We start from the raw sequence: 11,565 nt of genomic DNA, 5'->3' as shown, positions 1-11,565 counted from the left end.
TCTCCAGGCAGCCTTGGTAAAGACAAGGAGGTGGGAAGGGGCTCTCTACTGCCCTCTGGTGTCCACCCACCAACCAGGCTTCTCAAAGGTCCATGATGGCTGAGAGAGAGGTGCACTGTTAGAGAGGTAAGCTGCCTCCAACTCTGTGTGACCTTGGGTAAACGCCACTCCCTCTCTGGGCATCAGTTTCCTCATCTGTATGGGACAGGACTGAACCAAATAGTCTTGAGAAAGAGAAAGCCAGCCCCAAGCAAGCAAACAAGGAAGGACAGTCACAGGGGCAAGGACAAAAAGTTAGGGAACCAGAGGGTACCACCAAGGGCCACCCCGGGAGCCCTGAGGAGATGGGGAGGTAGGAGGGACCAGGGTCCCAAAGGTAAGGCCCAGGCAAGCCAAGAATGTCAAGGTGAAGAGAAACAACCAAGACCCCAGATCCTGGCCAGGGGCCACCAAGCCCCACTGCTTACCTCTCCCCTCCTCCTACTGTCTCCTTTCCAAGGTCCCCCTAAGTAGCTGAATTAAGACATCAAGATATTCTGAACTGGATCCTTTTGCAATAAAGAATATTATTGAGGCAACTGGCAAAATCTGAAAGGGTTCCCAAGATCGGATGTCAGCAACGTATCATTTACCCATTTTGACGCTTGGGCAGTTTGGTACAGGACTGTCCTTGTTTATATAAAACACACACTAAAGCATCCTGTCAGCAGCTGCCTCAAAAATGGGAGGGAGGAGTTCTTTGTACCGTACTTGCAAATCTCTGCAATTTTGAGATTGTTCCAACGATTTAAAATTTTTTTCATTCTAGAATTTTCTTTTAAAAATTGCATACATCCTTTGACTCAGCAATTGCTATTTTAGGATTTTTATTCTACAGATATATTGGTATAAGTGTGTTTAATACTTACAATAAGATATATTGGTATACGTTTATGCCATTGAAATTAAGTATTATCTACAACATATTTATGGCAGAAATATTTGAAATAGCAAAAAATTAAAAGTTAACTGTCCATCAATAGAAGAGTGGTAAAATAGCGATGGTACTCTCGTGTGTGGATGCTCTGCAACCCTTGAAAAGAGTGAATGGGGTCTATACTAATAGTAGTTAATATTCACTGGGCACTCACCACGTGGCAGGTCTCACCCAAGGGCTGTATATACACATCAATTCAGACCAACCTTATTCCGTAGATCCTCTTACTATCCCCACCATGTGAAGAGAGAATTGAGCCTGAGGGACACTAAGTAACATGCCCAGGATAACACAGCTAGTGGATAATAAACCCAGGTGGGAGTCCAACTCTTGCAGCTGGATCCAGAGACCCCCATGCTTACCATACGCACACAATAATTTGGGAAGAATACACAAGACACCATTAATAAGATTACCTTTGGAGTGGAGTTAGGGTAGGAATAAGAGAGAATTTGACTCTTCATTTTATACTCTATCTTCTTTACCATATATCTTTATCGTGTATCACCATATCAGTTTTATGCATTTTTTTTAAAAACACTAGTTGAAATAAATTAGCACTAAAGCATAAAAAACTTTTAAAGGGGCTGGCCCGGTGGCATAGTGGTTAAATTCATGTGCTTTGCGCCTGGGGTTCAAGAGTTCAAATCCACTGCTCATCAAGCCATGCTATGGCAGCATCCCACATAAAATAGAGGAAGACTGGCACAGATGTTAGCTCAGAGTCAATCTTCCTCACCAAAAATAAAACAAAAAAAAAACTTTTAAAAAATCTTCTGCCCTTAAGGAATTTATGGCCCTGATACCAACTTTCAAGGGATTTACTAATTTTACAAGCAATTGTAAAGTATATGCTAAAGAAATGAAAATCATAAGAACCAGATCATATGGGTTGTGGAAAGTGATTTGTGTCACTTGCACGCATTTCCAGGGTTTGCACACAGCAGTTGATGGTGTTTGTGAGAGCAGCTATCCCAATGTGGCCCAGGGGCCTGAAACACCCAGTTCACCTACAGGGCATCTGTGGGCGCACGAGGCTACCAAAGGCTTTACCCTGAGTAGCGTAGTGTGGCTGTTGGAAGCTCCTTACGAGTTATCTAATGTGACATCACAATGATCCTATAAGGTTTAGTTCCTCTTCCGTAATATGGAGTTAGTACTGTCTCTTCACTTACTAGCCTGGGTTATTTATGTATCTTTTTATATTCCTACCCCCATTTTGCAGATACGGAAACTGAGTTTCAAAAGCAGTTTCTGGGGGAAAGAATGTACTTTCTGTTTGATCGTTTTTTAATAAGCGAGAGGGAGGAGGGGAGACTGCTCAGAGGCGCCGAGCTCGGAAGAGAGAGGGGAGATGGTGAGTTTCTTAATGTTCCTGGGAATTCAGAAGGACAAGCAGGCCCGGTGGGCTGGAGCCAGTGGCTGCGTTGGGATCGGCTGGATTTGAAGAGGTGAGTCCGGGCGAGGAGAGCGCGGCGGCGGCGCAGCTTCCAGGAGGTTTCCCCGGCACCGTGTTCTCGCATCCGCCCCGCCCCACCTGCGCCAGTCTTGACCCGGCTGAGAGCCCTGGCTGTGTGACCTGTAGGACTCTTCTCAGTGGACAAGGCCTCGGTGCCCTCCCCGCAGCGGGGCTACTGGTGCTGTGGGCTTCCCAGGCCAGCCGCGTCCTGATGCCAGGCAGGATGGAAGGCGGGGAGGGCGTGGGATCTGCGCGAGGAAACCCTGGGCCCAAAGTCCCACTTACCAGTTGGCATTCGCACTTATTAATGGGTGGCTTTGGGTAAGGCTCTTTTTCTGAGCCTCAGTTTACCCCTCTGTAAAGCCAGAGTAAATAGCGTTCTCCCCGCAGGCTTGGGATGGGAATTAAACGAGGTACCGCGCACTCTCAGGGTGCGTTCAGGCAAGCGGGTCCCATCGCGCTGAGGGCAGGACCTGGGCGTCTGCATCATCCCGGCAAAGTCGCCGCAAACTCGCGCGGCTTACCAGGTGTGGGCTCAACCCTCCCCTCCCCGTCTCCACCTTTCTCCCCGAAGCTGGCTGAGGGCGAGGAGCGAGGGACGCCCCTCTGCAGGGTCGCCTCCTGCGCGGGCGCTCCGGGTGCCCGCTCCTCCCTCCGCCGGGCGGAATCCGGAGGTGCCTAGTGCTCCCGGAGCTGGGCGGGGCGGGGCGCGGCCCACGTGACCCGGGCGGGCTGCCCTGGGTTGCTCCCCGGCCGAGGCAGGTCTGTAGCCCCAGCCGCCGTGCGCCCTACGCCCAGCGCCCTCCCTGGCTCCTGTGCGCCCTGCGCCCTGCCTCGCCCCAGTGCGCCCTGACCCGACGCCTTGCCTCGTCGCTTTTCTTTCCCTCCCAGGACGGGAGATTGCAGCCTAAGGATCCGGACCAGGGCCGGCACGCCCCCAGAGAGGAGTCGGTGAGTGGGGGGAGAAGTGGGAATGGCGGGGCCCCAGTGGTGCCCACGTCAGGGAACCCAGGCTCAGGGAGAGTCCGCGGTGATGTGTGCAGCTCCACTGGTGTGAAAACGCCCCCAGGAACCCCCAGGCCTCGGTCCAGGCGGGTGAGGGGGGCGCGTCCAGCCCTCTGGACCCCAAACCTCAGACCTCGCCTGAGTACTCGGATCAGATTGGTCTGGGTCCTCGGGAAGCCCATTTTGAGGAAAATAGCGATTTTTATCAGAAGCTCTATTGTGAGACTGCGTGCAGGTGAGGCCGAGGCTGCGGACGTGGGAGAGACTCACTCAGGCTGGACACCCAGGGACCCAAGTCTGTTAGGGGGAGGACTCCCTCCTGGGCTGCCGTGCCCATTTTGGGGTACAGAGCTGGGATGATGTCTTGGCGCAGAAGGAGGGTCCTGGCCTTTTTCTGGGCGTCCAAAAGCCCCACCTTTATTGGAATCATCTTATGCTCCAGGTCAGCCCCAGTCCTGGCCCTCCCACCCTGTTGTAGGGATATGGAAAGGGTCCGAGGATGGGCATGGAACACTGGGCGCTGGCCCAGGTCCCCACTTGAGCGAACTCTCCTTATAAATCCCCAAGGTTTCACAAGCTTAGACCTTCGCCAAATATTGACAAACCCACTTCAGTTCCAGGTGGGTTGGGGCCTCTACATTTTCTCTCTTTTTTTACGGGGTGTAGTGTTTTCTTAAATCCTATTTGAATATCTTTCAGAGACGTTGGAATGATAATGGGGGCAGGTGAGGCCACCACCAGCCCACTAGCCCCAAAGGCCAGCACTGCCCCTGCCCATGGCCGTGAAGCCCCAGAGAGAGGCCAGGCTGGCCAACCGTGGGCAGCTGAGCAGCCACGTTGCACACTTGGGTGGGGACAATGGCAGCACCCAGGTGGGGAGTCCGTGGACTTCCTGATTTAGGCGTTAGTGACTGAAAAACTAAAACCAGTTGACTGGGTCTGGTGGGGGTGGAGGGGTTCCAGAGCTCTGTAGGCTCGTGGGAAAAATGTCTTTGGTACCCTTGGATGACAGTGTGGGAACTGCTCCTGTGTGCCCCAGCTCATGTGATCGGGTCAGCCTTCTAGGGCCAACTGTCTTGTTCTTTTCAGAAGCAACCTCTCTCCCTACACCCCACCATATGTCCCCCCACCCAACCCACCCCCCACACCTTTAATTCTAACCCCCTGGCATCTTGCAGGGCAGGGGAGGGCCGGAGAGGTCATGGGGCCCGACCCTTGTCCGTGGCACATGTGGGAAAGTGTGACTGAGACCCAGAGCAGAGGGAACTTGTCTGAGGTCCCAGGGTTGGCCGGGACCTGAAGTGGGACGGGAAGCCAGCTGCTCCCTCCCAGCCCCATCCTGGTCCTGCAGCCTCACCCTGGGACCATCCTCGCTATGGAGACCTGTGCTGAGGCTTCAGCTGCAAATTCAGAACCAATGTCCACATATCGATGAGAGAGCTGGGAGGGCAGAGAGAACCGCGGGAGGTGGGCAAGCCGCAGAGCTTCACGGCTGTACCCCAGGTGTGCCAGGTGCACCTGCGTGGGGGAGGGGGCTTTTGGGTGGAAACTGCTCATTTTGCAGCTGACGAGGGCTGGAGTTTGGTTCCTATCAATGGGCGAAAGGCCCTGCCCACAGAAGTAACCACACAGGCCAGCTCTGAGGGCAGCACTGGGAGAAAGCCAGAAAGAGTTAACACAGAGGGCCCCCAAGTTGGCACCTCCGCCTTCCCTCCAGAATGTGCCTGCGCCTTTATCAGCAAGAACAGGCCACTCGCCTTGACTCTGAGTCAGAGAGTATGCCTGCCATTGTTTGCGGGCATTTAATGAGGAACTTGGACCTGCCTGCCAGTTTTATTTGCTCAGGCAGGCGATCACTCATATCCCAGGCTCAGGGGACAGCTGGCCCCAAAGGTGATCAAGCCAAGTTTCGTGTAGGAGGAACCACCACCCAGATTTCCCTTTAATTTGGCCAAAATATGAACTCAAATCTTTGACAGACAAGGACACCACACCACTGAAATTCACTGGTCTGCGTCCAGGATGCCCATTTTACAAAAACCAGTTCTACTGTCTCTTTGCAACTCATTAACCTCCGGGTCACCCTCTCTTTTCTCCCTCCTAACTAGTCAATGATCACGGAAGGTTCACAGTCTGGAAGATTAAAAATGTGATTAAATCTGAGCAGTGGAACGGGCGCAAATTGAAAGTGTTTTGTTCAGGAACCTTGTGACTAGGAGTTATCTACAGTGAAATGAAGCCAGGAACAGATAGAGTGTAGTGGAGTCTGCCCTCCCCAACACACCCACCCTGGGAGGTTCCCCCAGGCCAGGGCAGGCACCAAAATGGCCCTACACCCTTGGTGGATCCAGCATGTCCTATGCTCCCATGTTCCTCCTTGACTGTCGGGAGTGGAGGGGCACCCAGGAGATCGGGGTCTCAGTGAGGAAGCGAAACAGGAAGTGATAGAGAGGAGGTGACTGTGGCTGAAAGGCTGTCCCTTCCGTGGATCCGCACGGGCCCCACGGTGTGGCTGTGCCTGGCAGAGGGGCTGCCCCTTCACCACACTCCAAGTGCCCCCATCAGTGTACCAGCCCGAGGCAAGCCAGAGAGGATGCTAGCAAAACATCCACGACATGCCAGTGACGTTTGATCAGTGCATTTTAAATGCTGAAGTCAAACATGTTCTCCGTTGGATTAAAGATAGTTTTTAAAAAGCTTTAAGCCTCTGCATTTCATTAATGCACTAAATGGGAATATTCGGTCACAGTAGACAAAGACCCACGTCGTGGACCATTGGTTCTCAATCCCTGGCTGTCCCAGGAACACGCTCCCCTCCCCGAAGCATCACCTCCCTGCGGCGTGGTACGCCCCCCTACCAGGCTGTATCTGAAATTTGGAATCGCTCTCCCTCCTCTCCTCTCCCTGCATCTCCTGCTCACCCGGATGTTGGGATGCAACTAAAAATATGCTAGAGTAAAATTTTTCAGGTAACATCTAACCCATGAAGTACCAACAGCATGTCCTTGGTTTAGCTATGTGGGATGCGTGTTTTCAAGTCTATATTTCATCTTTACTGGTTTTACTAAACAGAGCAGAGTGAACATGTATCACTTTCCTCAATCACTCTGGGTCGTCATTGGAACCTACAAGATGGTGCTAAGCCATGATGCGAGGTTCCTGTGGAGGAGTGTGGGCTGCCCCCTCCCTGCATGCTGGCCTCTCCGTTCATGTCTCAGCATGTTTCCGCCTGGCCTCCTCCCCATCTCCACCCCACCCCATGGCAGGCACCCTCCTCACCAGAGGGGCACAGACCCTCCCTGGTCCAGCATGGACCTCGTTCCCGGGCCTCCATTGTCTTTGCAATCTGAGCTGGGAAACCAAGTTGCCATACTTATTAGAAAGAAGCATCAAAGAGAAGAAACAGCCTTAAAATGGGGCCACGGGATGGGGCACAGATGTCCTCTGTGTGTGAATCGAGCAGCCTCCGGGGTGACAGCTGTAACCCTCCAGTGACTTTTTCATCCATCCACTTATGAGTCCTGACCACGCTCAAAGAGAGCAAAGCTTGCATGATAAGAAGCGTACACTTTTTCCTTCTGTTTGGCTTTTCTCCCTCACCTCTCACAACTGCAGGTTCTTGAAACAAGGCTGGAATTGTGACTTCTCCTTAGGAGGGGAGAGAGAATGGTAGTGACTCAGCTGATGGTCACGGCTCTCATCTGTTCTGAAAATAGAATTTCCATGAACATGCTTCTTATGATACAATATTTTTTTCAAAAATGTTTAAAAAATAAATAAATAAACCCCCAGTCATCCATCAAATAACTTTTTGTTCTAATTTTTTAAAAACCAAAAATGATGTGCTCTAGGGGGAGCATCAAGAATCAGTTTTGTTTTAATGTTTTCTTGTCCAGAGTCTACATTCCACTGTAGATGAAAATAGTCTGAATGATTCTGGCCCATCAGAATGACCTCTTCGTGATGGTTCACCGTCGGCGCCGTGCTCGAGGGTGGAAATGCTGAAGGGTCAGCACAAAAAATTTAAGAAGTTATTTTTCACCAATTTTAAGGCACAAACCAGGGAACATTTTAGTTGACAATCATGAGATCTCTACGGGAATTTTCATTTTAGATGATGTCTGAGTGCTCCTCAGAAAGTGTCGCTTTCCGTAATTAACCTGTTGTGTGACAAAATCGAGGTTCTTTTCTAGCACAGAGCAAGTTTTGTTAACATTTCCACGGTGGACACTTTCGAATGGTTGGCAGCAGTGAAGGAGAGATGCTCCGCAGAATTCAGAAGCCAAATTGAGTCTTTGGGTTGGCTTGGAGAATTCCAAGTGAGAATAGACAGACTGGCCCCCTTCTCTGATGCTCCTGAGAATTCAGATTTCAGTCCTCAGTGAAGACAGTTACCCACAGAGGAACCCGTCATCCCAGCAGAATCCCAGCCCAGCCTCGGTGCCCATGTGTGGGTGTAGCAACAGCGCTGTTCTGTCCCCCAGGAGTTGTAAGGCAAGAAGCCCAATCGATGGAGCCTTTCTCCAGGAACACACCTCTGAGGGTCCCACAGAAAGTGTGACCCTAGCAGAGGGGAAAGGAGCATACTGGCATCACTGACATTTATTTCACAATGGAAGGAGAATAAGGGGCCCCATGGCTAAGTGTGTGAGTTCCAGAGAATGGGGAGTAGATCCCTTTTAAAATTGAGATGTGGGAATTATACACATGGGTTCATTTATTTAAACTACATAAGTTTCCAGACATGCATTTGTTTAAGAAACTGTTTAAGAAACCCATTAACCCCAGGTACAAATTGCCCCAGAATTTGATGCTTTCTGTGTTGTCTCTTCCTTTGTGGATGAGCCAACATCCGAGGGCTTCCTGGGCTGACAACTGTGATCCTGTGACATTCCAGGTGCAACCCTGACAAGAAGCAGAGATGGGGAAAAAACTGGATCTTTCCCAGCTCACGGACGAGGAGGCCAAGCACGTCTGGGAAGTGGTCCAACGGGACTTTGACCTTAGAAGGAAGGAAGAGGAAAGACTAGAGTGAGTGTGTGGCTGAGCCCGTGGGCCTGGGGTCCTCCCACGTCCTCTGAAGGGTTGTCACCTTGGGGTGCTTTCTAGGGGGATGAACCACCAGGTACTGGGAAATGTTCTACTTTCTGCCCTCAGTTCCCTCATAATTAAAAGAAGAGGATCTGACTTTCCAACCAGATACTCAGGTGCTCCCTGAGTAGTTTTATTTCAATTTGATCCAGCTTCTGGGGTGACATCATCTCCTAGGTGAGGTGGTACTTAGGCCACAACATTGTGAGAATGAAACAGCTAAAGGTGATAAATAGGGAAAGGCTGGATGCCATTCTGAAACACCCAGAAGGTTGGGATCCAGGGGTTTTAGGATAAAGGCGGGCTTTCCACCTTCATTCCCAATAGTGTTGGCTGGCACCCCGTCCTCACCGTGGAAGGCCCCAGTGCCAGCTTGCACCACTGTCCCCATGGACTAAGCTAAGACCCACTGGCATTATTTACTCCTCCATCTACCTTGCAGAGTCCTGCCCCCAAACCACGAGCATTCCTTATCCACTGGGCTCCCTTATGAGCCTTCCTTGGTGTCTTTGGTGGATTGCTAGGCCTACTGAGCAGGAGACCTTTGAGCAAAGACTGGAGGAAGTGAGATAAGTACCCAGCAGATGCCTGACAAGGTGCTCCAGGTAGAGCACGAGAAGACGTCAGAGACGTAGTCGGGTGCAGGGCCTGGGGGCCTGGGGGACCTTCACAGAACTCAGGCCTTTCTCTGAGTCTCTCCAGCCTTGGGCGGGGAAATAACAAGACCCAACTTCTGCTGAGACGTGGTCGGATGAGCTCTGAAGGGAGAGCCGGCAAACTCGCCCACAGGTTGGATGTGGGGTCTTGAGTATGGGAGGCATCAAGGGCGACTCCAGAGTGGTGGCCTGAATAACTGGGAGCTTGGAGCTGTCATCACCTTGCTTGGGGAAGGTGTGGGGAGAGCAGGTTTGGGGGAAACCAGGAAACGGTTCAGACATGTTGAAGTTCAGTTGCCTAATAGACGTCAAGTGGACTCCACACGCACTGGGCTGAGCTCCAAAGAGATGTGATCATGGGAGTGTTCACCATACAGATGACATTTGTATTAGCTTCCTAGGGCTGCTATAATTACAACAAATTTAGTGTCTTAAAACACACAAATCTCTCTCTCACAGCTCTGGAGGTCAGAAGTCCTAAAACTAGGTGTCAGTGGGGCTGCCTTCCTTCTAGGGGCTCCAGGGGATGAGGTGTTCCCTTGCCCTTTCCAGCCTCTGGAGGCTGCCTCCATTCCTTGGGCCCTGGCCCCTTCCTCCATCTTCAATGCCATTATCAGCATAGCATCTTCCAATCTCTCTCTCTCGCCTCTGCTCCATCATCACAACTTCTTTTCTCTTTGACCCCCTGCCCTTCTTCTTCCCTTAGCAGGGGACTTGTGACCCCACTGGGCCCACTCAGATAATGCAGGACTGCTTCCCATCTCAAGATTCTCAACTTAATCACATCTGCAAAGTCCCTTTTGCCATGTGAGGTGACATATTCACAGATTCTGGGAACGAAAGCGTAGACATATTTGGGGCTAAGGGAGCATTATTCAGCTGACCCCAGTATTTAAAGCCACAGGACTGGAGGAGATCACGACGAGAGGCAATGCAGATAGAGAAAGACTGGGCCCCAAAGAGACAGAGGAGGAGCAGCAATGAGGAGGCTCTGGGTCCCAACATGGAGCAGAGTCCATGACAAATCCTTAAGTGAAATAAGTAGAGTCCAGCCAGGCGCCCCCGCTGTTAGCGGGAGGGGGTCTGGGTCAGTGCCCCTGCAGCTCCCTCTGCCTCTCTCTGCAACCCCTCTCTCTCCATTCTGCCTTGGGACACAGGTGACCCCCTGGATTTTCCTCATGAAGCCGCTTTCACCCCACTAGCCTTTGGCAATTGCCGGGCTCTAACTCACCCGCAGGCAACCCCAAGACTGGAGCCCACAGCAGCCCTTGACCCACTTCCAAGTGCTGAGCAGGGGCCACAGCCAGCGGCAGACAACCAGAGCTGCCTGCCCTGTCTCCTCTCAGAGACTCAGTCCCCCCGCCCTGCACATCTCCCCACTCTCTCTACCTCTGATGGCCCCACTTCACCACGTTCTGGGGTCCCTCCCTCTGTCTTTCCCACTCTGTCTATGAAAATGCCAGTGTTCTCTCACTTCGTGACCCATAGCAGCTCCCCCTGCCTGGCCTTGGCCTCCAGGCTCTGCCCAGGATGGAGGGTCACGTGCTCTCAGCAACAAAGCCAGCCTGGTCTCTCCTCTTGGGGGAAACTTCTTCCCAGAGGATGGATCATATCATGTCTCCAGGTGGCCCTGCTGTTGTGGGCTTTTGTTTTAAATGGCAGCTTGGATCTTCCCATTCTGTGTATATATAGAAACCCAGATGAATTGGAAGGGAGGGGAACCCAGCTGTCCAGGGAGCAGAGGGAGGGGCGATCTGGACCGATCCCATGCAGGCCCTCTCTTCCCTAGGGACCCTGGAGGTGGTCAGCCCCTCCTTCCATCCAGACTTAGCAGAAGTAGGTTTCACAGAAAATCCTGTGTTTCTTGCCTGTGAGGGACTCCCTTTGGACAACTGTCATCCGTTATTTTCATACGCCCTTAATCATTTCACGTTGCGAAGAGGAGACACCCCCAGGTCACCTCTAAGTACTGTTGGGAAAGGGTACAGATTGTGAGGCCCCTCTCCTGTGCAAAGCCTGTGGTCACAGTCACGGTCAGGGTAACCTCCTCATTCAGAAGTGGCCCAGGCCATCTGCTCAGAAGGGGCTGGGGTGGGGGATGTGAGCGGAGGGATTGGCCTGCTCTGCTGTGTTTCTCAGCCTGCTCTGCTGTGTTTCTCGGGCCTGCCGTGTGCTCAGGGGGCTATTAAATACCCCCAGTGCCTCTCAGACGGAAGGAGGTTGTATGGGGAGCATTAATACAATAGTGCATCATATCGTCACTGGAAACGTCAGCACGGGGAGCAGTGGTGGTGTGGAAAGTCCATATCGAAGTGATGCTGAGTCGAGAACACTGAAGCCCAAAGAGCATCACTGTGATGGGTTCTCGCTGTGCAAGC

General features: G+C 52.0%; 1 protein-coding gene across 7 annotated transcripts in view; it reads left to right on the top strand.

Annotated features, from left to right (window-relative positions):
• The first annotated feature begins 2,098 nt into the window (after positions 1–2,098).
• Positions 2,099–11,565, top strand: part of MLPH (melanophilin) — a 52,982-nt gene continuing 43,515 nt past the window's right edge. For 6 of the 7 annotated variants that reach the window (XM_046643314.1, XM_046643312.1, XM_046643316.1 and 3 more), the window contains exons 1-2: positions 3,221–3,386; positions 8,338–8,471. In XM_046643314.1, the coding sequence (XP_046499270.1) occupies positions 8,362–8,471 (110 nt within the window). In that variant the 5' untranslated portion in view covers positions 3,221–3,386; positions 8,338–8,361. Of the gene's footprint in view, positions 2,428–3,220; positions 3,387–8,337; positions 8,472–11,565 lie in introns of those variants that run through there. The other variant, XM_046643311.1, reaches the window with a different exon arrangement.

The sequence above is a fragment of the Equus quagga genome, chromosome 17 (assembly GCF_021613505.1).
Source record: "Equus quagga isolate Etosha38 chromosome 17, UCLA_HA_Equagga_1.0, whole genome shotgun sequence".
Classification (NCBI taxonomy): Eukaryota; Metazoa; Chordata; class Mammalia; order Perissodactyla; family Equidae; genus Equus; species Equus quagga.
This window is presented reverse-complemented; position numbering and strand designations above follow the sequence as displayed.